This window comes from Ailuropoda melanoleuca, chromosome 8 (assembly GCF_002007445.2).
Source record: "Ailuropoda melanoleuca isolate Jingjing chromosome 8, ASM200744v2, whole genome shotgun sequence".
Lineage (NCBI taxonomy): Eukaryota > Metazoa > Chordata > Mammalia > Carnivora > Ursidae > Ailuropoda > Ailuropoda melanoleuca.
In genome coordinates this window covers 19,873,146-19,899,213 of record NC_048225.1, presented here as the reverse complement: position 1 = coordinate 19,899,213, position 26,068 = coordinate 19,873,146, and the positions used below count along the sequence as shown (strand labels likewise).

The 26,068-nt window shown below is 43.3% G+C and overlaps 1 protein-coding gene across 1 annotated transcript in view; it reads left to right on the top strand.

Annotated features, from left to right (window-relative positions):
• SIAE (sialic acid acetylesterase) overlaps positions 1-26,068 on the top strand; it is a 38,520-nt gene that overhangs the window by 9,033 nt on the left and 3,419 nt on the right. Inside the window, exons 3-8 of the mRNA XM_002923999.4 lie at positions 2,456-2,631; positions 12,454-12,592; positions 16,231-16,408; positions 17,786-17,895; positions 18,458-18,591; positions 25,602-25,756. Coding sequence (XP_002924045.2) covers positions 2,456-2,631; positions 12,454-12,592; positions 16,231-16,408; positions 17,786-17,895; positions 18,458-18,591; positions 25,602-25,756 — 892 coding nt within the window. The remainder of the gene's footprint in view (positions 1-2,455; positions 2,632-12,453; positions 12,593-16,230; positions 16,409-17,785; positions 17,896-18,457; positions 18,592-25,601; positions 25,757-26,068) is intronic.

Sequence of the window (26,068 nt, the reverse complement as noted above, 5' to 3'; positions counted from 1 at the left end):
TTTGGATTCAACCCAATGGACTTGGTGGGTCAACACAGTTTTCTAACAACTGTAAGTGGATTTCGTCATCCTGTGGTGAGCTCCACTCGAACCAGCTGGTGCTGAACTGCCAGCCGAGGACCATTCTGCTCTCCTTGGGAAACAGGGTGACTTTTGTCTTTGTCATCCCACCCTTGCCTTTAGTCTAAGAAGCAGCCTTCACGGGGGTTGCTCTCCTTTGTGTATACTTGACAGGGGAGGGAATCCTCATTGTTTTAAACGAATTGTTTCTGAGTTAGTTTGACCCCTAGTCAGCTCTCTGCGGTGGATCTGGTTTCCCCTGCGTTCCCGGGCAGGCTACTTTTCCTAGCTCTCATTATTGTGTCAGAGTTTATTTTTCTTTTATCAAGTGGGAGAGGAAAACTGCTTGAAACCAAGAGAGCTTGAGGAGTAGGGCAGAGGAAGTTCTTCAAGGTCTTTGAGGGAGTTGAGAGTTTTCCTCAGGAGAGCAGTTCTTGGGACTAAGGCTCAGGTCTGGATCCCTGATTCTCTTCAGACTATTTGGGTGCTAGAGGGAGCTCATCCTCCTGCCGTAGTGGGACGGTGTTGCCGTCTCGTCCAAATGTCTCTCCTGCCCCTTATTTGTCTTTTTGTTGCTGGGCAGCAGAACGTTCCAGAAGCTCTGGTGAAAGCCATTTTCTTCACCAGCCATATTGTGTGATTGAGGCTAAGTGTAAATGTCTAATAAACAACAGTGAGTAGGAATAGATTGTAGAGTAGTAGAAAGCTAAAAAAAGTCCTGCCTAAGTTTTTTGACCTCCTCATCAATAAATGAGTAATGCTGGTGGCAGAAGGACAGAGCTTTAGGAAGATATGTCAGTGCAAGAAGCCTGGAAAGACCTTGGCAAGACTGTAGTTGGGACAGATTGGAGTGTCTGCCGGCTCAGAAGCATGAGCCATACGGAGCGCGTCACACCTGTGCGACACAGTCTGTGCTAACTGCCCACTGTTGCCAAAACAGTGCTTGTTCCGCTCTAGGTGCATTATACATTTAATATGTTGATGTCTGGCTGTTGGTGGTGTAAAAACAATAGTGCACATTTGGACCTGGCTGTCATTGACCTCTAAGGGACGGGAGCAGCCATCTCAGACGGTTGTACTTTTGAGAGGAGCAAGCGTGCACACTTTCACTGATGCCCTGAGGCATTTGGACGTTTTCCCTAAGACCCTGAGCAATCCTGTGTGGTTTGAGCTTTCACAAATCTCCTGTCGTGTGTCTGTACTTCTCATGCTCCTGCTTAGCTTTTGCCGATTGGGAAGAACTCAGCAGAGTGTCTAACACATAGTAGGCACTTGGACAGTATTTTTATCATGATTATTTTTTTATAGGTTGCTGTAATAACTTCAGGGTGCTCAATTTCCAGTTCTTACCATTCTTACCCTTTGAATTCACATTGGTCTGATGCGCACAAATTAGAAATTATTTTGTATTCTTTGGCAGTGTGCCAAGAATATTTATTCTAAAATAATCGTATCTCTGTTTTCTTTATTTTTCTCACTCACATTTCTTCAACTTTGTTCATGTTGTTTGGTTCTCCAAGGCATAATTTTGCCATTTTGAAGATATTTTCCCTAAGTTTCTGAGTATGATGTTGGCAGTGGTGGTGGTATGAGTGGGTGAGAGGTAGGAAGGTGGTAGGGGGGTGGTTCCTAAGGAATATGCTATGAATTTCTGGAAATAGGGTCTTGGATAGCTTTTTCATCTCCCTAATTGAGTCCGAAAACCTTGAGTCTGGTAAATAACTCTGAAAATAAATAATTGGGCATGTCTAAATATCTTCTTCACAGAGAAATTAATTGTAAGCTCCTACTGCTTCTTTATATGTCAGTTTCCCTGCTCACCTGTGACTCTGGAGAACCCAGACCCAATGATAGCATTAGTCCTTGGAAGCAACATGGGGAGTGGGTGGGAGGGTTGATGACAAGGATGACACCATCAAGTAAGGGGAAGTTCCAGATTGTAAATGATTTTCTCTAACGGGTGTTCACATTTGATTAGATAATTACAAATTAGTTTGGGGCACTGTGTAAATCTATTAGATTATGATTCTATTAATATTGACAGTTGGATAGTATAATAAGAATATCTTATGTTTTTTTTTTTATTAAACTCCCTGAATTTTAATCTCAGAATGTTTTTGTCTGTTCTCATTTAGGATTATAACTGGGTAATTTACTTTTCCTGTAAATGCTTCAGTTACAAGGGAGGAGGGATTGGTACAGATTAAGGATGGAAATGCTGCTGATTCTGTTATTTCTATTGCTTGTGTGAAATTTGGCCAGTCTTCATATCTTTGAATTCAGTTCATCACAATGGCTGGGTTTAGCCACAAATGAATATGATACATGGCAGGATTGGGCTTTAATTTCATTTTAATTGATTGATTAATTCCTTGGAGCCTCTTAACGATTTCAGCACACTCTAACAGCTGGATGGTGGTACTGGATCCTATGAAGCCGGGTGGACCTTACGAGGTGATGGCACAACAGACTTTCGGGAGAACGAACATCACCCTGAGAGTTCATGATGTCTTATTTGGAGATGTCTGGCTTTGCAGTGGGCAAAGTAACATGCAGATGACAGTTTCACAGGTAATTTGCAGGAGGTTCAGTGTTAATAAATAATGTTGATGATGATGAAGAAGAAAAAGAAGGAGGAAGAAGGGGGCAAGAAGGAGGTAGAAACCTTCTTTTTAACCGGGAGCCAAGATCTGTTCTAAGTGTTTGGCATGTAATAATTAATTTGATTTAACAACCTTATCAGAAGAATACCGTTCGTCTCACAGATGAGGACACTGGCCCACAGAGGTTAAATTACCTGCTTTGGTCACCCAGTTAATAGGGGAGCCAGGATATGAACAGGTAATGTGACTTCTTTCTTTAAGAAAGCCTGCTTTCTTAATCACGCCTAGTGCACTGTAAGGTTGCGGGGCGTTCTTTTCTCCCCTTCCTGAGCTAAAGGCAGAAGCTGGAGTATCTGTTGGTGAGGCAGATTTCATATCAAATGGAAGACAAAGTAGATTACTCTTCCTTTTGATACGTTTTAGAAGATGAGCTCCTGTAGAGAGCCTAGGAAATCAAAACAATTAGATTTTGTTTTAAGCTATGCATCTAATGGAATACATGTCTTTTGTTGTCATGGAGATTTAACAAATTGAGACTGAATGTTGGCTTTGCCTTTTACCAGTTGTATGACTTGGAGCAAATCACTGTTTCTGGGACTTTGTTTTCAAAATGTGCTTTTTAAAACAATCGTGGTTAAAATGAATGTACCATCATATTTATCATTTTAGCCATTGTTAAGTGTACGACTCAGCGGCATTGAATATATTCACAGTCTTGTGTATATCTGTCACTACTGTCTATACTCATCCCTAACATAAACTCTGTACCCACTAAACAATAACTCTTCCTTATCCCTTTCCAGCCCCTGGTAACCTCTGTTCTGCTTTCTGTCTATGAATTTGCCTATCCTTGGTACCTCAGTTTTCAGTGTATATGTCTCTTACCTCCTTGGCTAGACTTATTCCTACGTATTCAGTTCTTTTATTATTTTTTCTACATAGAAAACCCATCCTTCCCTCTCTCCCTCCCTCTCTCCTTCCTTCCTTCCTTCCTTCCTTCCTTCCTTCCTTCCTTCCTTCCTTCCTTCCTTCCTTCTTTTGATGCTATTGTAAATGGAATCATGCAATCTTTGTCCTTCTGTGTCTGACTTATTTTACTAAGCATAATGTTTTCAAGGTCTATCCATGTTGTAGCATATATCGAAACTTTGTCCCTTTTTATGCCACGCTTTCTTTATCCATTCTTCTGTTGATGGACACTTGGGTGGTTTCTGTCGTTTGGCTATTGTGAATGATGCTGCTATGAACATCGCTCTACAGATATCTGTTCCAGTCCCTGCTTTCAGTTCTTTTGGATATATCCCTCTGAGTGAAATTGCTAGATCATCTGTTAGTTCTATGTTTAACTTTTGAGGAACCACCAAACCATTTTTCCACAGTGCCTTTACTATTTTATGTTCCTACCAGCAATCTGCAAAGGTTTCAATTTCTTTAACATGTGTTACTTTCCAGTTTTTTTTAATTAAAAAAATTTGTAATTATAGCCATGCTAGTAGATATGGAGTGGTATTTCATTGTGGTTTTGATTTGCATGTCCCTAATGATTAATGATGTTGAGTGTTACTTGATGCACTTATTGGCTGTCTATATATCTTCTTTGGAGAAATGTCTATTTAAGTGCTTTGCCCATTTTTCAATTGGGTTGTTTGTTGTTGAATTGTAGGAATTATTTATATATTCTAGATATTAATCACTTTTCAGATATTTGATTCACAAATATTTTCCCATTCTGTAGGTTGTCATTTCACTTTCTTGAGAGTGACATTTGATGCATGGAGGTTCTTAATTTTGGTGAAGTCTAGTTTATTAATTTTTTGTTGTCTATCCTTTGGTGTCATATTGATGAAATTGTTGCCAAATCCAGTGTCACAAAGGTTTTCCCCAATGTTGTCTTCTAAGAATTCTATACTTTTAGGTCTTTGATCCATATTTTTGAGTCAATTTTTATATATGGTATAAGATGAAGGTCTAACTTCATTCTTTTACAAGTGAATATCCAGTTCTCCCAGCATCATTTGTTGAAGACTGTCCTTGCCCCATTGAACTCTTGGAATTCCAACTGACCATATATGTGGGGGTTTGTTTCTGGGCTTCCTCTTTTATTCCATTGATCTATAGGTCTGTGCTTATGCCAGTACCATACTGTTTTAAATACTGTAGCTTTGTAGTAGGTTTCAAAGTTGGGAAGTATAAATCTTCCAACTGTATTCTTCTATTCCAAGATTGTTTTGGCTATTCAGGGTCCCTTGCAGTTCCCTATGAATGTGAGGATATACTTTTCCATTTCTGTGAAAAAAGCTGTTGGAATTTTGATAGATACTGTGTTGAATCTGTAGATTGCTTTTTGTTTATTTATTTATTTATATTTTTTAAAATAATTTTTTATTATGTTATGTTAGTCACCATACAGTATATCCTTAGTTTTTGAGGTAGTGTTCCATGATTCATCATTTGCACGTAACACCCAGTGCACCATGCAATATGTGGCCTCCTTAATACCCATCACCGGCCTATCCCAGTCCTCCTTCCCCCTCCCCTCTGAAGCTTTGTTTGTTTCCCAGAGTCCATAGTCTCTCATGGTTCATTTTTGTTTCCCAGAGTCCATAGTCTCTCATGGTTCATTCCCGCTTCTGTTTACCCCCCCCTTCATTCTTCCCTTCCTTCTCCTACTGATATTCCTGCTATTTCTTATGTTCCATAAATGAGTGAAACCATATGATAATTGTGTTTCTCTGCTTGACTTATTTCACTTAGCATAATCACCTCCAGTCCCGTCCATGTTGCTGCAAATGGTGGGTAATTGTTCTTTCTGATGGCGGAGTAATATTCCATTGTATATATGGACCACATCTTCTTCTTTTTTTTTTTAATTTTTTTAATTTTTAATTTTTTATTATTTATTTGACAGAGATAGAGACAGTCAGTGAGAGAGGGAACACAAGCAGGGGGAGTGGGAGAGGAAGAAGCAGGCTCATAGCAGAGGAGCCTGATGTGGGGCTCGATCCCATAACGCCAGGATCACGCCCTGAGCCGAAGGCAGACGCTTAACCGCTGTGCCACCCAGGCGCCCCGGACCACATCTTCTTAATCCAGTCATCTGTTGAAGGGCATCTCGGCTCCTTCCACAATTTAGCTATTGTGGACAATGCTGCTATGAACATTGGGGTGCATATGGCCCTTCTCTTCACTACGTCTGTATCTTTGGAGTAAATACCTAGTAGTGCAATTGCTGGATCATAGAGTAGCTCAATTTTTAACTTTTTAAGGGACCTCCACACTGTTTTCCAAAGTTGTAGATTGCTTTGAGTGATATTGACATTTTAATGGTGTTAAGCCTTCTTAATATGAAGGGATGTTCTCCCATTAATTTAGATCTTTAATTTTTTTTCAGCAATGTTTTACAGTTTTCAGTGTACACATCTCTTACTTCCTTTGCTAGATTTATTCCTAAGTATTTAATTCTTTTTGATACTATTATAAATGAAATTTCTTTCTTAATTTCCTCCTAAGACTGCTCATTGCTGGTGTATAGAAACAAGTGATTTTTGCATGTTGGTCTTGTACCCTGAAACTTTGGTGAATTAGTTTATTAGTTCTGGTAGCTTTCTTGTGGATTTTTTTGGGTTTTCTAATATAGGAGCACATCATCTGTGGATAGAGATAGTTTTCCCTATTTGGATGCCTTTTATTTCTTTTTTCTTGTTTAATAGCTCTGGCTAGAACTTCTAGTACAATATTGATTAGTAGTGGTGAAAACAGACATTCTTGTCTCGTCCTGGTTTTAGGGGGAAAGCTTTCACACTTTCACTACTGAGTGTGATGTTATGGGTTTTTCATAAATGCTTTTTATCATATTGAGGAATTTTCCCTCTATTCCTAGTTGTCTGAAAGGTTTTCTTTTTTATCACGAAAGTATGTTGAATTTTGTTAAATGTCTGAGACTTAGTTTTCATGACTATACTACAATAGTGATTATATCTGATCTAACTAATTTACAGGGCCATTACAAAGATTAAATTATTGTGTTTGTTTCTAAAATGTTGTTATAAATTGAAAACTGCTGTCTAAAAATAAGATGTCACTATTTTTTTATACTAAAAGGTATACAAAATTTCAAGCACATACAGAAGAGACTTATACACACCTATATACCCATCACTTAGATAGACAGTTGTTAATATTTTGCCATATTTTGTTTATCTATTTGTGTGTGTGTGTGTGTATGTGAACTATCTCAAGGTAACTGTAGACATCTTGATATTTCAATTAGGCCTCATATGTGAAATTGTGATATATATTCATATATCAAATTACTATGTTTAGTTATGTTTTTTCTTTGCATAGAAAGAAGAAATAATAGGCCAGTGATGATTATTTTTGCTCAACTTTCTCATAGCCTAGGATTTCTTTTGTTGGCATCAATTCTTCTTTCTCTGTTTCAGTCATGGTCTTTGAAGATTAACCATTCTTAAATTTTGAGACCTCGCATTTTTTCTCCTTTATTATAACTATATAGAGGCTTCACTAGGCTCTCTTTACCCTGCTAGAATATCGGGTGAAAGAGCACTGTGTAGGCTCCCCAGGAGGGATGGGGCACATAGAGTACATGGAGAATCAAGTGGGACAGAACAAGGGGATGCTGACTTGCCAATATGTTGGTCAGTGATGAAATTCACTTTGAAGGGTTCCCGTCTTTGTTGCTATTAGAGAATAGGGCCCCTCTGATGGACTACGAGTGAGGCCTCTCAAGTAAAGCTGGATAAAAAGGACACTGGAAAAAGTTGCCAGGGGAAGCACGCCTCTTAGTTTGAATAGTACTCTAGCAAGGCGGCCGTGGTAGCGCTAAGCCTTGGTGCTGTATGTCTTCAGTGCTCAGTTTTCTTTTTAAAGTCAGCTCTACTTTCCAGATTAAACCTCAAAACAGTCTAGAATAAAGAGGTTGGATTTCTGGATAGGGTGTGGTAGGGTTAGTGCTTTGGGCCTCAGGCCTGTCATTGCTTCGTTTGTTTGGTGGAAGCTGTCTGACTTGAAAATAAAAGTAAGGGAGACCGTTTGGCTTCATTTAAATAGGAATCAGGGCTGGACAGTGTATTAGCAAGTTCATAGACATATTGAAACTATATTTGCTTAAAATTTGCTGAAAGAAGAGTAAAGATTTTTTGTGCAGGATCAGAACTTCAGAGAAATAAGTCTGACTTGAGTTCTTTGACACATTTGAAACTGGGACTGATTTTCTTTGCTTATCTGTATGTTCTGATTTTTCTATAACGAGCATGAGATAACTATAATTTTTAAAAGAAAGCTATAAAAACAGGAAACCGATATTGACTTAACTAATCTCTTAAGTATTTATCGAAGGCACAGTTTACAATAAAGAGTCATGTTACATAAACAGGAATCTTAGGAATAAATTCTTTAATTTGCTTTATGTATTGGCACAGATATGTTCTGCATACTTTGATTTATTTCCTTTAATGGGCTAAGAACTTGAAAACATTATTGTCTTCCCAGCTCTTCCTCTAAAACTTAATTTCTTCTCAAGTTGATTTTTTGTCCTGCCTTTCCCTCATCATCTACTTCTCCATTTTTGAGAAATACTTAAATTTGAGACTTAAAAATCTCTATGATGACATTATGATCTCAATTCATTTATCTTAAAAGAAAATTATAAAATTGAGTCCTTTCACATACTTGATAATTTCTTGTTTTGCTTCTATTCCTTCTACCCGATTGCTTTTTTTCCTTTTTTGTTTGTTGATCAATTACTAAATAATGCTACTAGAAAGATCCTACTCTGGACATATCTACTTCAATTTTTATTAGTTTTGTAATTCAGTATCTAAATTCTTGCATTTATGTCTTCATAACGGATGTCTGATTTACTCTTGCTTCCTGCCCTGCTTAAATATGTGGACACCTTTGAATTTAAATGTTTATTAAGGTGAACTTTAACTGGCCTCCCTTTTCGCACCAGTGAATGGGAGTAAAATTGAAGTTTTATATCTTGAAAGAAAGCCTGGTTTTGTGTGGAAGTGGGATTGCTGCTAACTCATTAAGGAAAACAGTACTTTCCTTAATGTTTTAATTGTAGTTCCCTGTTTGCACTGAAAGGCGTGGACCAGATGTATTTGTATCTATACAGCCAGGTTCTCAATAGCAGCCTATGCCAGGGGATCTCATCCCATTTTCTGTCAAGCTGAATCAGATTTTGATATTGTTTTTTTTTTTTTTTAAAGATTTTATTTATTTATTTGACAGAGATAGAGACAGCCAGCGAGAGAGGAAACACAAGCGGGGGAGTGGGAGAGGAAGAAGCAGGCTCATAGCGGAGGAGCCTGACGTGGGGCTCGATCCCATAATGCCGGGATCACGCCCTGAGCTGAAGGCAGACGCTCAACCGCTGTGCCACCCAGGCGCCCCAGATTTTGATATTGTTAAGAGTGAACACATTCTCTCTGCCTAGAATTTACTCTTACGCTGCTTCTGTATTAGACTAAGGCTACAAGCTCTGACATATAGGGAGATAGAAAAAAGATTCCCTCTGACACAGCCAAGCATTAATTTTTTTATTTTTTTGTTTTAAATCATGCACTTAGTTTGCAACACAGCATTTTAGGTGCTGACAGTATCCAAAGCCAAGTTTTCCTGTCTCTTAACACACTGTGGAACTTTATTTTTTGATCAAAAGGATGCTTCTATATGACTCCTCCTTTATCCCTTTTGCTTCTTTTCCTCTAAAGACTCCCAACACAGACACACAGTACACACACACACACACGTGTACACACATGTACACACACATGCACACACATACACACATGATGTCTTTCGCTTCTCTTTGCCCCGCTCCACGTGACTTTTCTGAGGAGGTAAGATTTCTACTATAACCTACCGCTCTTCACATTCAAATGAAGGAAATGGCAGATTGTATGCCCATCTTGTTGTTAGGGTAAAGTGGAATTTTAAGATTGAGTGTTATTTATAACGCTGAGTGAGATGTGTATAAATGGAGAAAAGTCTAAATGTTCATCTGTCGCCTCCTAAGTCAGGGTAGGTCTTAAGACTTGGATATTTCTAGTTAGGCTCGAAGAAACCGGCCACAGGAAAGCCAGTTTTCAATATCTTGGCAATCCCCACATTTCTACTTTATACGTAGAGAAGTCAAAATCCAGAAGAAAAGGGCTGGTACCATATTACAATAAAAGATTCATGAGAGTTATGATGGCTGGCTTATTTATAGCTATTCCCTCAACTTCAAAACTGTTCTATTATACTGTGATAGAAGGGACTATAACTTACAGAATCCACATTCTTTTAAGTCAAGTTCCCCCGTGTCCCTTGCACACACACACACACACACACACACACACACACACACACTCTCTCACACAGAACCCTCGTGCCCCTTGCACTCACACACACACACACACATACTCTAACACAGATGCCTTGCTTCCTCATGCAGACCCCATGCCAAGATTCTCTGAGGAAATAGATTCTTGACGTTTCTTCATTAATTCAAGAATGTGGCATAAAGGTTACAAAATGAACACCGGGGAGCAGCTGCTTTGATGGTGAACTGCGGGTCCCTTGAGAGCCAGTGCTTCTCCCTCTCAGCCGAGGCAGCCTTAATGACTTCAGATACCTTGGTATTCATTTACATCCTCATTTAAATACTTGGTAGAAAAATAATTACACTGAGGCGTTTGATGAGATGAAATTTGATCTCAGCAGATGGAGGAAGGCTTCCCCTTTCATCAGCAGGGAAACCAAGTGTCATTTAAATGAAAATCTTCCTGAAATCTCTTTATTCCTAAATTTGCTGTCAATATCCCTGAGGAAATGCTTCCATCAAGAAGGCTTGCTGATATTGGGAAAGGGTACCAATTTCAGAAGAAATTTTCATCAGGTAGAGCAAGAATTCCTCCCCCCCTTTTTTAACACGCTGTGGCTTTGGCGTTTTGGTTTGACATAGTACACAAATGGGAGTTTGAAAATGGAAGTTTTTCCCAGCCAGGGTTTGGGATCCAGTTCCGTGTGCTTGCTAATACAGGAGGATGCCAGCCCCCCACCCCGCCTCGACCCTGGCGGCTTTGCGCCTGTCTGCAGCGGTCTACGCGACAAGTAGCTGGTTTGCCCATCCCGCCTCCCCACGCTGGCATCTCGCTGCGAGGAGGCCCTCGAGTTCCCAGGCAGTGCGGAAGCTAGTGTGGGTGGAGGGATGGAAGGCAGTTTCATCCCCTGTTTCCATGGCAGCACCGTAAGATCCTCAGCGCTTCGATCAGAGCTGATTTCAAGGGAGGTGACTTTTTACAGGTACTTGCTGCTGGAAAATACTTTTCCTGCCAGAACAGACTGTGAGCGCTTGAGCCTGTTTTGACTCTACTGTTTATTTTGCAGTCCGCTTGCCAGGCAAGACTCTGAACAAAACAGGTCTGGATTTCCTATGGAATTTTCCCGAGACCGTCTGTAATCTCTGTCCTGCTGGCAGGAAGACCGGCCACCCTGACCGGCTAGAGCTGCTGTTACCCCAGGGGCATTTCAGGCTGTGGCTCCCTGGGAGAGCCCGAGAGACCGGTCTTTCGCAGCCGGCTGCCTTAGTGGCACTGCAGGCTCCGTGGCAGGTCAAGAGGCGATTGCAAGGGCAGCCCCTTTCAATGACATGCCCTGCAGGGGCGCTGTGGCGACCCGCGGTTTCTCTCCCTCTGTGGGCTAGGGGGCCAGCTGGAGTCTCTGCAGCCAGCGGCCAGTGGAAGGTCTCCCAGCCTCCTGTGCTTCTGGCCGGTGGCAGAAACCTGTCTGTTGTTGCCTGAGGCCCATGAGAACTGTGCTTCCTGATGCTCCTTAGCCCTTTGTTTTGGGAAAACCAGACTAGTCCAGGGGGGTGGAGAGAAGCCAAGAAAAAACACAGATGACAATCCAAAACAATATATTTACAATACGATCTTTGTAAAATAATAATAAAGAAAACCTAGCTAGAAAATCAGGATGGAAGGAAATAGCACTGTTGTGGAAGCTCATAGAGGAATGACGAACAAAGAAGCTACTTGGTAGAACTTGTTCTCGTCCAGAAGGGCTCCGAGCTATTGCTGTCCTGCTCTTGGCAACTTAGTGAGGTTTCGTAAAGGGACTTGGGAAAAAGTGATGTCTGTGCATGGACACTTTTCTTTGCTTCCTTGGACTGCTCTCAGCAGTCGTGCCGAGCACTGGCTTCAAGTTGTGTTGGCTCCCGTGCTTTTCTTGGGTAATTGGCCAGGATGAGATGCGAACATCAGCGTTTGAGACATTGCGGTGTGTTTCAGTACTTCCACAGTCATTTCTCAGCTGTGTTCCTTTTGAAGACATCTCTCTTATGTGCTGTGGATTACACAGATCTACCCCTTGGCCTTGTGGGCTCCATTTTGAAAAGAATTTCATGCTATGGTTAAGTTATCAGATACCTTTTCTGAATAGAAGTATTTTAGTTTTAAGACATTAGAGTGATCTAATTGATAATTGACCTTCTTTAGCCTAAACCTCATCTAATTCAGATTTGCTCTTTGAGATCTCAGATTTTACTGTGTTCCTCCTTTCTTTGGGGGCGTGATTCAACCTGGTCTCTGTTCATCAAGGTGGATCAAGGTTGGACTCAGACCAACCCATCACTAATTTTGGTTATTTATTTGTTTGGTCTTGGTATATGAAGGCTCAGAAGGAGCTCGGAGGGTGGGCAGTGTTTACTAAGAGGTAGTAGGATAGTTGACCACCCCCTAGGTGGGTGTAAGAGATGACATTCCTGTTTCCTTTCTAGATATTCAATGCCACAAGAGAGCTGGCTAACACGGTAGCCTATCAGTCTGTCCGCATCTTCTCCGTGTCACTCATTCAGGCAGAGCAGGAGCTGGAGGACCTTGCCCAGGTTGACTTGCAGTGGGCTAAGCCCACCTCAGGTAAGGGATTGCCGGAACATGTGCCATTGCCTACATAATGGGTCAGTGTCCCAGGTGGGCTCCGTAATCCTGGGTTCGCTTCTGATCTATTATGATTCAACCATCCCTTTACTCATTTCTTGTTGACTCTCTACCCGACTTCTGACGATTTCTGACGGTAGCCATTTCATGTTTCCTCCCAAGATTCCACCACTGACTCTCCCCCTTTGCTCTGAGCAGATGACGCTTCCTTGAGCTTCGCTGAACACACTGAGGCCCTTCAGCATGAGCTCTGCCAGCATCTCTCACCATAGCCTCAACGCACTTCTCCTTTTCTCTCCCTTCCTTTGTTTCTGTGTCTGAACACAACGGAGGGCTGTCCTCTCAGGGCTGCCTCTGATGCAGGCGCTCACCCCCTCCACAGCCTTCTTTTACCCTTCGAGCTCTGGTCTTCCACGCCCCTGCCCATTTAGCACAGAATCCTTATTTCCTGCCTGCTCTGTGTCAGACTTTGTGCTGGGCCCCAAGGATACAGCAGTGAGCAGGGCAGACACAGGCTCTGCTCTCAGATTTAGCCTTTCTTTTATTCTGACAAAACAAAGGAAAACTGAACATAATAAAAACCCTTCTCATGATGCCTCACCTCTCTCCTTCGCTTTGTTAAGCTTTTCTAGAACATCTTTTGTTCTCATTCTTTTGACTGCCTTTCCATGTGTTCATTCTTTGTTATTTGGCTTCTGCTTTCACCTCAACAACTTGCTCACCTCAAGGCTGCTGCTGTTCTCCCAGTTACACATTCTGGACACTCTAGCATTTGACACGGCTGACCGCTGCTTTTAGAAACTGCACATTCCAGGGGTGCCTGGGGGGCTCAGTTGATTGAACGTCTGACTCTTGACTTTGGCTCAGGTCATGATATCAGGGCCCTGGGATTGATCCCCGCATTGGGCTCCGTGCTCAGCGGGGAGTCTGCTTCTCGCTCTGCCCCTCCCCCGCTGTCTCTTGTGTGTGTGTGTGTGTGTGTGTGTGTGTGTGTGTGATCGCTCTCTCAAATAAATAAATAAATAAATAAATCTTAAAAAAAAACCTGCGCATTCCTCTGTTTGCATGGTATCTCCTCTCCCTAGTTTTCCTCCGACTTCTCCATCTCTCTCTTTGCTTTCTTCCATCCCTTCCTCCAAATGTGGTCCCTTGTGCTTTTTCTCATCCCTTTTCTTTTTTGTCTATACCTGCTTTGTGCTCCCATATTTTCTTTTTTTTTTAAATTCAGTTAATTAACGTATAGTGTATTATTAGTTTCAGAGATAGAGTTCAGAGATTCGTCAGTTGCATGTAACACCCAGTGCTCATGACATCACATGCCCTCCTTAATGTCCATCACCCAACCCCCTCTCCCCTCCAGCAACCCCCAGTTTGTTTCCTGTGATTAAGACTCTCTTATGATTTGTCTCCCTCTCTGATTTTATCTTATTTTATTTCCCCTCCCTTCCCCTATGCTCCACTGTTTCTTAAATTCCACATATGAGTGAGATCATATGATAATTGTCTTTCTCTGATTGACTTATTTTGCTTAGCATAATACCCTCCAGTTCCATCCACATTGTTGCAAATGGCAAGATTTCATATTTTTGATGCCTGAGTAGTATTCCATTGTGTGTGTGTGTATATATATATACCACATCTTCTTTTTCCATTCATTGGTTGATGGACATATGGTCTCTTTCCATAGTTTGGCTATTGTGGATGTTGCTGCTATAAACATTGGGGTGCACGTGCCCCTTCACATCACTACATTCGTATCTTTAGGGTAAATCCTTAGTAGTGCAATTGCTGGGTCATAGGGTAGCTCTATTTTCAACTTTTTGAGGAACCTCCGTACTGTTCTACACCAGCTTGCATTCCCACCAACAGTGTAAGAGGGTTCCCCTTTCTCCACATCCTCACCAACATTGTTTCCTGTGCGTTCCCACATTTTCAAGTGTTAATTCATTCAACTAATATTTGAGAGCCTGCCGTGTGCTAAGCACTGTTCTAAGTGCTCCGGGGATAGCAGTGAATAAGACAGGCAAGAACACCTGATCTCATGGAGCATGCATTCTAGTGCGGGGGATACAGGAAATGAATAATAAAATCAGTACATTATATACAAAGTATCCAGTACTACTCAGTATCACACTATCCGAATTCTCTCTATGAGAACTCAGAAGCTGAATCGATTTGGGTAAATTTTTGGATAAATCTTTTGGTAAATGAACTTTCCCTATGTGTTATCCTAAACTCAGGAATCAATTAGATTTGGGTAATAAATTTTACCGCTATCAGCTCCCTTTCACTCTAAAGTTGGAGAATGAATACATTTTTGGGTATCAAGATATAGGGTAGATGGTGAGCAAACTAATGAGACAAAAATACATAAATAAAATACATCAGGGAAGGGAGTGCAGTAGGACTGTTGGGGCTGGGATGGGGTTGTGGTTTCCAGTGGAGAGTGGCCATGGAGGTCCCAAATGAGAAAGGCGAGCCATTGTAGATATTGGGGAAGAGCATAGTATAGGTCATGTCGCTCTCATATTCCAAATTTCTGCCACCGCTCCTACTGTTGTCATGTCTCTCTGACTGCAGCTGGGAAGGTTCTCTGATATTAAGGACTCAGGAGTAGATGGGAGCCGCCTGGATCATTCAGGACAGTCTTCCCATCTCAAGGTCCTCAACTCACATCTACGAAGCCCCATAACAGATCCACAGACTGTAGGAGTTAAGGTGTGGACGTCTTTGGAGCGCTATTCTGCCTTCCGCACATTCTCGGTCCCAAGCATTTTCAAGTGGCTTTCCAGCATTCTGCTTTCTTTCCTCTAAGATGTGATTCCCCTCCCGTCTAATCTTCCACTGTTCCCCTTCTGTGATCTAGGCTCTAGTCAGATCCTTTCAGCAGTTTTACTACTCTTTGTGCCCTTTTACATATTGTTTCTTCTGTCTAGAATACCAGCTTGGCATCCACCACCTTTCTCCCCCTCCCCCTTATTTACCTTTTCCTTCTCCCTGCCCATCAGTGCTTCTGCCTTTATGCCAGCTACCCACAGCCTCCAACACCAGCCAATGAACATTTACTGACTCTCCGTTAGGTTCTAGACACTGGGGATCCAGAAAGGGAAGCAGATCAGGTTCCTGCCTTGGAGTAGCTAATAGTTTAGGGGGGTAAGGGAAACACTATGCATAGAGTATTATGGAAGCACAGGGGAGGGGGGTCAGACTTACTAGGCTTTTTGTGATCTGCTTTTCATTCGCTCTTCTTTCTTTTGCTGTTGAAACCCCTTAGCACTTGTGTCTACCTCGAGGCACTTAACCATATTTTGGCGTTTATTTTATTCAGCCAAATGTTTGGCTTATTCTGTAGAATATAAGAGCTATGAGGAGAGCCCCCATGTCTCTCCATATCTTTATTTACTGTGTCCCAACCATCTAGAAGTGTGGTACTCAGAAGGTGCTTAGTCAGTTTGACTTCACTCAGAATTCATTTGAATTCCCGGTATTACACTGTCAACTTTTCAGACGCCAGAACTGTATTGAGTTTGGGGGTTTGGAGCGCCAAGCCAGTGACTTACATGCAGTAGGAGAACTACTGCGCTTCTGACTTCTTTTCTGTAACTTTTCCTCAACAGAGAACTTAGGCCATGGAGCTTTCAAGTACATGTCAGCAGTGTGCTGGCTCTTTGGACGTGACCTGTATGACGCCCTGCGGTACCCCATCGGGCTCATCTCCTCCTCGTGGGGTGGGACCCCCATTGAAGCCTGGTCATCTGGAAGGTCGCTGAAAGCCTGTGGTGTTCCTACGCGAGGGTAAGAAAGTATCCTGAAGTCTGGGAGAAAGATCTAGGAAATTTTGTAAGAGAGAAGGATCATGGTTTTCTCTGGGGAGTCAAGTATTTGTTGCTTGTCCAAATAGGTAACTTATTCCACGAACATGTAAGGTGTTATTTTCACTGTCCTCAGCACCACGCTCGTCTGAGAATACGTCAAGAAGCAATTAGGATCCTTTTCCTTAATAATAGTATAGCTAATACTTACTGAAAGCTTTCTCTATGTTGGAGACTGTTGTCATCGCTTCATATGTATTGATTCACTTAGGACTCCCAACAACTTCTAGAAGTGTAGATACTATGAACACAAATAGTATGTGGATGCAGCTGCTAAGTCTCAGGTTTAGTAACTCGCTTGTGGGGACAACTGGCAAGGGCTCTTGGCCACTATGCTCTATTGCCCGTAAGAATAAACTATCCAACAGGAAGAACAAATATACATGTAATCAAAAAAATTTATTGGATTATGAAATCCTGATGATGAAAGCACAATCAGGAAAGCTGGATCCGGAAGAATATGTGGCGTGGGGGAGAAAGGAGTAGTGAGTAGAATCCTGCCACTGATACAGACACAGAGATGAACAGTACGTGAACTGCTTTCACAGACATTGTTTCATTAAATCTGGGAAGGCCCCCCGGGGGAGGATGGACTTGAGCTCTCGGGGTAGCTCAGGTAAAGACACGCCTGTGGGGGAGGGAAGGAATTCAGCTTTGGAACTGAGAGAATGGCCTGGGTAGCGTGGGTGGAATCTAAAGCCAGGCTTCCCAGATCTCGGGACAGGAAGGGACGCCACCAAGTGTGTGGGGAAGTGGGCATTCTTGTATACGGCTGCCATGAGGATAAACTCAGATACGCATTTTACAGAGAACTTTAGGAATGTGTTCAAAGCCTTGAAAAAATATGCCCTTTGACCCAGCAATTTCATTTCTGGGAGTTTATCTTAAGGACATAATTAAGCTTATATGCAATGATTTTTAGCTATAAGGAAGATAAGCAGAAAGCTTAAGAGAAATCCAAGTGTCCATCCACTGAGACCCGGTTAAATAAATTGTCTGCACGAGACACTCATAATAAAACACTCCTCCTCTCTGGTTTTAGTGACCTTATCTGGAAACTGGGATGTCCCCCTCTGGATTCAGAGAAAGCTGACCGATACACTTATCCCGGGAAGAACCTGGATAGATATGAAAGTTGGAGGCTGTTCACCTGTTTTCATGTGAAACAGAGTGGTTCAGTCTGATTCAGTGTTGCTTTCATCAGTTTACCCCAAGCGAAAGCTGGATGGACACCCAGTTTTGGGATCATCATGTGATCTGTCACTAGCTCTTGTGACACTTGTGAATCTTACAATTGCAGGTTCACTCAGTCTGATACTGTGACCGGTCCCAGTAAGTACTCTGTTCTCTGGAATGCCATGATCCATCCGCTGCACAATATGAGTCTGAAAGGGGTGATATGGTACCAGGGTGAGTGCTCATTCTGCTGTTTTCTCCATGGTATCAGTTAGCTTTTGCTGCATGACCAGCCACCCCAGAACTGCGTGGCTTAAGACAATAATAATTTTATCTGGCCCACCACTCGGTGGGTTATTAGGGTAGTTTTCCTGTATAGACTGCTTTGGTTAATTTCTGTTGGGGTCTCTGATGTGTCTTTGGCCACCTGGCAGGTGTCTGGTGCCCGGATGACCTAGGATGGCCTCTCCCTCCTATCTGTTGACCGCTAGGGCACCATGGTCTCAAGCGGCCTCTCAGCCTTGAGCACGTTAGTTCAGACTTCTTGATCATTGACCTAACAGTCTCAGGGTTCCCAGTGCATCAAGAGAGAGCAGAGCCCGAAGCTGAAGCACTTTGCAAGCCTCTGCTTGCCTTCCGTTTGCTGAGGGCCCCTTTGCCAGTGCACGTCACAAGGCCCGTCCAGAGGGACTGCAGGAAGGCCCACTCCCGAAGGGCATGGGTGGAGGTTGGCGAGCAACGTGCAGTCATGTTTGCATCCACCCCCAGCCCCTCTCGCAATCTGGACTGTTTTTAGGGGAGTCCAACGTGAATTTTAACAGGGACTTGTACAATTGCACATTCCCTGCGCTCATTGAAGACTGGCGCCAGACCTTCCACCGTGGCTCCCAGGGGCAGACAGAGCGTTTCTTCCCGTTTGGGTTTGTCCAGGTATGTGTTGGGAGGAAGAAGGTTTGGGGCAATGGTGTGGGGGTGTGCTGTGGAGGTCTCTTGCCTGGAATCCGTATTCTTTTTTTTTTTTTTTTTGCACTCATAGTCTGCTGGTCAAGAACTGAGTGTAAGACTTAATTCATCTCAGTTCACTGATGGGACAAGCACCTCTGCAATAAAAGGTTAATAAGTGACTAACACTTCTTCTTATTAAAAAAAGAATACATGTTCATTAAAGATATTTAAAAGATAAGCAAAAAGAAGTGGAAACATTTCTAATTCCCCAATCCTGACAGGAGCTGCCCTCTTCGGCTCACGTGTGTCTGCAATGGCATCCATACGGTAATACTGTACCATAGCATAGTTCTGCTCTTAATGTCGTGTTGTGAGCAGTTTTTCATGCCAATAAATATTAATCTTGAGCGCAACTCATAATGATTGTGCTCTCTGCCTTTCTCTCCCACACTTTCCTAGCCAACTTCATCCTTTAGACCTCAGCCTAGGTATCAGGTTAGGAAGCCTTCTTTGAGTATTCAAGATCTGGGGTAGGTACCTCCATTCCCCAGACAGGTGATCTCTTAGCACCCTCTCCTTCCCCATGTTACTTGCATGTCAGTTGCGCACATGACCACATTTTCCTGGATCACATTTACATCCCAGGACTGAACTGGTCAGCAGTCATTAGATATGGCCTAACGTGCAAATGAAAAAAAAATATCAAGAGAAATCATACTTTTAATTAGTGGCAACTAGTTGGAAAGATTCTGCTCTCCTCCTCGCAGAAAAGGAATAAACGTAATTAGCCAAGTTCCTAATGACATTGCCTCACCTGTTCCGATGGCCCGTCCAAGACCTAGACGTTTTAGCAGGGTGTCATTCTGACTTGCCTGGAATATAGGACATAAAACACGTAAGGTGTTAGAAAAACAGGGCCCGACTCACAGCATAAGAACGGAATAGGCTTTAATATTTGAATTGGCCACACATGCGTGCAGCCGTCTGGCTCTGCGTGGCCCACGGATACCTCCGCTCACCGTGCTCACGTCTCCCCCACCCTGTCCTGTTTCACCGTACCTTTTTTTGGAGAAAGATTTTTATAGACCTTCTTTCCACTTATAATTACTTTACAACCATGTTCTTTCTCTTCTCTCACATTTGTTTTGACTTTGAAACAAGATGATTCTACTCATTATTATCAAAATAGCAAGCCCTGTCATCAGTTCTGCGTTTCTGTTGGTGGAAACTCCATTTGGACTTTTGAGGTTCTTTTTTTGTCTTTGCTGTGTAGATGGTGATTTGAATGTGACTTCAGCCAATTCCAACCATGTGTTGTATGCTTATTATATGCCATGAACTGTGCGAGGTGCTAGAAATAGAGCGTGAATCAGAGAGACCTGGTCCTTGCACTTACGCCTTTCCATTTACTGAGACTAAGTCCCTTTGTCTCATGGCTTTAACTGATCATCATTGACAAAAATCTGTTGGTTGCTTGTGGAAAACTGGGAATGCAAACATCTACCTTCACAGGGAGATATCAAATATGACAAAATAATGGTTCAGCACATGGATCTGGAGCTAGTCTGCTTGGATTCAAATCCAGCTGTGACTCTTCTCTAGCTATGTGACTTTTTTTTTTTTTATAGAGATTTTGTTTATTTATTTGACAGAGAAAGAGCAGAAGCAGGGGGAGCTGGAGAGGGAGAAGCAGGCTCCCCACTAAGCAGAGAGCCCGAAGCGGGGCTCGATCCTAGGACCCTGGGATCATGACCTGACCTGAAGGCAGATGCTTAACTGACTGAGCCACCCAGGCGCCCCTAGCTATGTGATTTTGAACCAGATGTTGAATAGGGGGATTATTATTTGAAGTATTATTATTATTATTATCTTCTTTATTATTTAAAGATTATGTGAGTTAATCCATATAAAGCCTGGCACATGCCAGGTGATGTGAGGAGTCAGAAAAACTGGAGGGACAATTGGTCTGCAAAGAAAGATGAATTAGCTTTATAGAGGTGTTGAGTTTGAAATGATGGTCGCAATAACGAGAGCAGTTAGAGACATAGTACCGGAGCTCAGCGGAGTTAGACACGTGGATCTGAGAGTTGTTATTAGGGAGGTGATCTGGAGCGTGGGAGGGAAGGAAGAGCTGGAGGCTAGGGAGTCCCTAGAGTGTGCCTTTGTACAAAGGGTCTAGAGGACCAAGGCAGTGTGCTACTGTGAAGTCCTCTGAGTGCGGCCACTTTTACATTCTTTGGCAATCATATGCCTTCGTTAGGAGCAGTATTTCTACTAATCACTGTGGGAGGCTGAACAGCACCCAAGTAGATCTCAGAGCAGGGAAAACAAGAATTTCATTGGGTATGGAGGATGCTGGTGCCTCCGTGTGGCCGCTCTGGAGTAGTGCAGGCCGTGGAACTGGTGGATTGCCGCAGGAATTCTCCCCACGCTGCCATTTTTTTTTTTAATGTTTTTTTATTATGTTAGTCACCATACAGTACATTCCCGGTTTCCAATGTAAAGTTCGATGCTCCATTAGTTGCGTATAACACCCAGTGCACCATGCAATACGTGCCCTCCTCACTACCCATCACCAGTCTATCCCATTCCCCCACCCCCTCCCCTCTGAAGTCTTCAGTTTGTTTCTCATAGTCCATAGTCTCTCATGTTTCATTCCCCCTTCTGATTACCCCCCTTTTCTTTATCCCTTTCTTCCCCTACCGATCCTCCTAGTTCTTATGTTCCATAGATGAGAGAAATCATATGATAATTGTCTTTCTCTGCTTGACTTATTTCACTTAGCATTATCTCCTCCAGTGCCGTCCATGTTGCAGCAAATGTTGAGAATTCGTTCTTTCTGATAGCTGAGTAATATTCCATTGTATATATGGACCACAGCTTCTTAATCCAGTCATCTGTTGAAGGGCATCTCGGCTCCTTCCATGATTTGGCTATTGTGGACAATGCAGCTATGAACATTGGGGTGCATATGGCCCTTCTCTTTACTACGTCTGTATCTTTGGGGTAAACACCCAGTAGTGCAATGGCTGGGTCATAGGGTAGTTCAATTTTTAACTTTTTAAGGGACCTCCACACTGTTTTCCAGAGTGGCTGTACCAACTTGCATTCCCACCAACAATGTAGGAGGGATCCCCTTTCTCCACATCCTCTCCAACAATTGTTGTTTCTTGCCTTGTCTATCTTTGCCATTCTAACTGGCGTAAGGTGGTATCTCAGTGTGGTTTTGATTTGAATTTCCCTGATGGCTAATGATTTTGAACATTTTTTCATGTGTCTGTTAGCCATTTGTATGTCTTCATTGGAAAAGTGTCTGTTCATATCTTCTGCCCATTTTTTGATTTGTTTATTTGTTTCTCGTGTATTGAGTTTGAGAAGTTCTTTGTAGATCTTGGATACCAGTCTTTTATCTGTAGTGTCATTTGCAAATATATTCTCCCATTCTGTGGGCTGCCTCTTAGTTTTTTCCACGCTGCCATTTTGAAACCGCTTGCTTGTCTGGAGTGGCTGCGTTTAGCATTTCTCCCTCTGGTGCTTTGGGCTGGTACTTACCCTTGACTCTGTCTGGTAGCTTTGTTGCTGTGATCCTCATCACGACCCCGGCCGGTGACCACGGTTCCGCTCTCAGTCTTCTGAGTGCTGTGTGGGAAGAAGGAGGGTCACTCGCTGGGTCTTTTCACGAAGTTCCTTTGTGAGGCTTCAGCACCTTTTATAATTTCATATGTTCGAGCACATTTGCCTAAGAGATTTTAAGAAGAGAACTGGAAATGCCCCCTTAGTGCCAGATCGTGTCCTTTCTACTATCATTGCCACCTCTCCAGGGTTTCCCGAGGATTTTCTAGTCTTTCTGGAACAGGTCAAGAAGCAGAAAACTTCCTGTGTTCAAAGCTTCATTTGTGGCCACATTTGTGGGGATGATCTGAGGTATTTGCTGGCTCTGGGAGTGAGAAGGTGGGGGTGGGGAGGGCAGTCTCTTCATAATGTAGCTCCTCTGATGGGGACAGAAATTTTCACATGGAGCCCAAAGACAGTGTGGTTGCTCGCCCAGACGTTTCCCAGCTTGTAGTCTGACTTACTGTCAGATCACGGTTGTGAAAGAGGGATAACAGGTTGATGCCTCTCACTGGCTGGACTGGAGCTAAGAATAAGGCGCAGACTAAATTGGAGAACAGGGTGATATAAATAGCAGAGAAGTAAGGGAGGAAAAGTGGGACCACATGCGTCAGCGTAATATTAGAGAAATTCCCTGGGAGCCTCTGTCCTCTGCGGGAGTAGGAGTCTGTCAGTTTTAAGTCCAGATGAAAGTGTTTACTCGGGATGTCGCAGTCAGACAGCCTCTTACTACCTTTACGGCCCCTGTGCTAGTCTGAGATGCCGTCCTCTCCTCCTTGAAGTCTTGCCTCCTTACTGGTCTTCCTGCATCTACCTTTTCTCCCTTTTAGGATAGTCTCAACATTTCAGTGAAAGTGAGCCTTTGAAATGTAAGCCACATCAGAAGGCTCCAGTGGTTCCTCCCTATGAGTGAGGTCAGCAAGGTGACCTGCCTTACTGCCTGACTCTCTTTAAGCACACCAGGCATACCCTGCCCTAGGGCCGGCCGTTTTCCTTTCCTTCTGCCTGGAAAGTTCTTTCCTCGGTATGTTAGTTTTCTGTTGCTGCATAAAAACTTACTGCATATTTAGCACCTTTAAAGAATGCTACACACGTTTCTTATCTCACAGTTTGTTTGGGTGAGGAGTCTGGCATGCCTGGCTTAGTTGAGTCCTCCCGCTCGGGGCTGTAGTGAGGGTGTGGGATAGAGCTGGGGGTCTCAGCTGAGGCTTGGGGCTGTCTTCCAAGCTCAGGCGGCTCTTGGTAGAATTCGTTTCCTTGAAGCTCTAGAATTCATGGCAGCTGACTTCTTGAAGGCCAGCAGGAGAGAGTCTCTGAGTTCTCTACCCTCTTTTAAAGGCTTCCCTCACTGAGTTGGGCTCTCCACCTACTCTTCCTTTGGTTATCTTGAAGTCAGTTGATAAAGGACCTTACCTACATCTGCAGAATTCCAAGCAGATAATCAGGTGTTACAGCTTCTGAGTGATGGGTACTGTCCTTTCTCTGGGTCCCATCTTCTATCCAGGTTGCCTGCTTCTGTCATTTTGTCTTTTAGGTTGTCTAAACCTATTCTTGCCCATCCCATTCCTGCTGCTCTCCTAGGTCAGGCCTTTCTCTTATGTTCTAGAATATTCTAATAGCTTTTGAACCAACCAGTCTCTCTGCTTTTGGGCTTTTTTCTTCACAGAATCATTTGCATGATCATTAGATTAATCCTTTGAAATAGTCCTTTTATCAGGTCAACAATTTCAGTGACTCTCTAATTTCTAAATTGAAGTGAAATTCACATAATATAAAATTAACCATTTTAAAGCATTCGGTTCAGTGGCATTAGCACATTCACAATGTTCTGCTACCATCACCTCTATACTGATTCCCTATTGCTTGTGGGTAAAATATAAACTCTGTCCAAACACTTGCCTCACTGTATTTCCAACCTTGTCTTTCCGACATAAACCCTCTAGTTCAGCTTGATTACTCTCTCTCTCGCTCTCAAAATTGACTTTCTTCTTCCACCTTTCCATAGTATAAGGTTCTATCATGCCCTGTTTGTAGTGATTGCTCATATTTTTGGGGCCCACCCATTTTTTTTTTTACATATTCCGAGGCCATGTTGTCTTATAACAATAAGCTTTGTTCTAATGCAGAGTCCATGCTGTCTGTGCCTCCAATGTAGCATTTAATCCATGCTGTTTTATACTATTGTTTATTAACATTTCTTATGTGCAGGCCTATCCCCTCAATGAAGCTGTGAAGTACTTGTACCAGTAGCTATTGCTTTGTAACAAATCGCCTCAAAACTCCATGGCTTAACACAACATTTATTGTAGCTCACATGTGTGGGTAGCTGGGGGCTGGCTGACCTTGGCTGAGCTCCACCAAACTTTTTCGTATCTCCTTGGGCCAGTGGCAGGGGTGGGGCGGAGCGGGGTGGGGTGGGGGCTCTCACTTGGACTTGGCTGGAGTGGGTTAGATGAGGAAGCTCCATCCCACAGTGCTCATCCTTCTGCAGAGAGCTGTGGGCTGGCCCAGGCAGGTCATTCTCCTGGCAGCAGAAATGTGAAGGAGCACGTGGAACCACATGGGTCTCTGGAGGCTGAGGCCAGGAACTGGCATGTCGTAACTTCTGTTTCAGTCTAGTGACCAGAGCAAACCACAGAGCTGAGCTGAGCGGTGGGGATATACACTCTTTCTCTTTCTGGGAGAAACCACAAAGCCAGATGGCAGGAAGCTGTGAATGTAGGAAGGGGTGAAGAATTGGGGTCTTTGATGCAACTTACCATGTGCTCAAGGGCAGATTCCTCTCAGCTTCCCGATAGCGCCTAAATCTATGGATAGATGTATCGGTTACCTGTGGCTTTGTAACAAACAACCCCAGTACTTAGTGCCTTTAAAATGTCAGCCATTGTATTTGCTCATGATGCCATGGGTTGGCTGGGCAGGGCTCAGCTGGTCCGGCTCAGCTGTGCTCGGTGCGACGGCAGCCCGGCTTGCTCCTGTGGCTGCAGTGTGAGCTGAAGGCTCGAGTGTTCACATGACCGGCCTCTCGGCTGAGCCTGTGGGCACAATTTACCCTGCTGTCTCCTAAGGCTCTTCCAATTTCCAAGGCCCCCGTCTCCCTGTAATTCCTCCAGCAGGGTAGCTGGACTGTTTTCACCTGGCCATTTCCAGGTTCCAAGAGAAAGAAATGAGAAGGCAAGGGGAGGAGAAATAGACTCCACCTGTTGACGAGAGGGGCGGCACAGACACACTGGTGCGTGGGGGAGGGGCATTCCGCTGCAACTGTACGCAGCTCACGAAATCCTTGTTGAATGAGCATTTGAATGAACGAATGAAGCAGAAGCCGTTGGCTTATGAAGAAGACTCTAGGACAGGATTCTGAGGCGATATTCTCTTCTTTCTAGTTATCTTCCTATCTGTCTGCAACCTCAGACGACACATTTCCCGAGATCCGTTGGCATCAAACAGCGGACTTTGGCTTTGTCCCCAATGCGAGGATGCCCAGCACATTCATGGCGGTAGCAATGGATCTCTGTGATAGGAAGTCACCTTTTGGCAGGTATGGCTGCTTCTTGGGCTTTGCTTGAACAGTACTGTCTGTTCTTTGTCTGTGGCCTTCACTTTGACGTTCATCTGTGAGGGGCAGAGAGTGGGTGCTCTAAGGACGGACCTTTGGGACAGTATCTATTAATCATTTACGCTGGCATGTGCCACACTAGCTAAAACCCTCAACATTTCAGCGCCTTGATGCAACAGAATTTTACTTTTTGTTCACACCACATGCTCCAGAGAAGGTCCACAGAAGTCACCAGAGAGGCTTTGCTCTAGAGTCATTCACAGACCCAGAGTGACGGAGATTCCAAGTTGATCT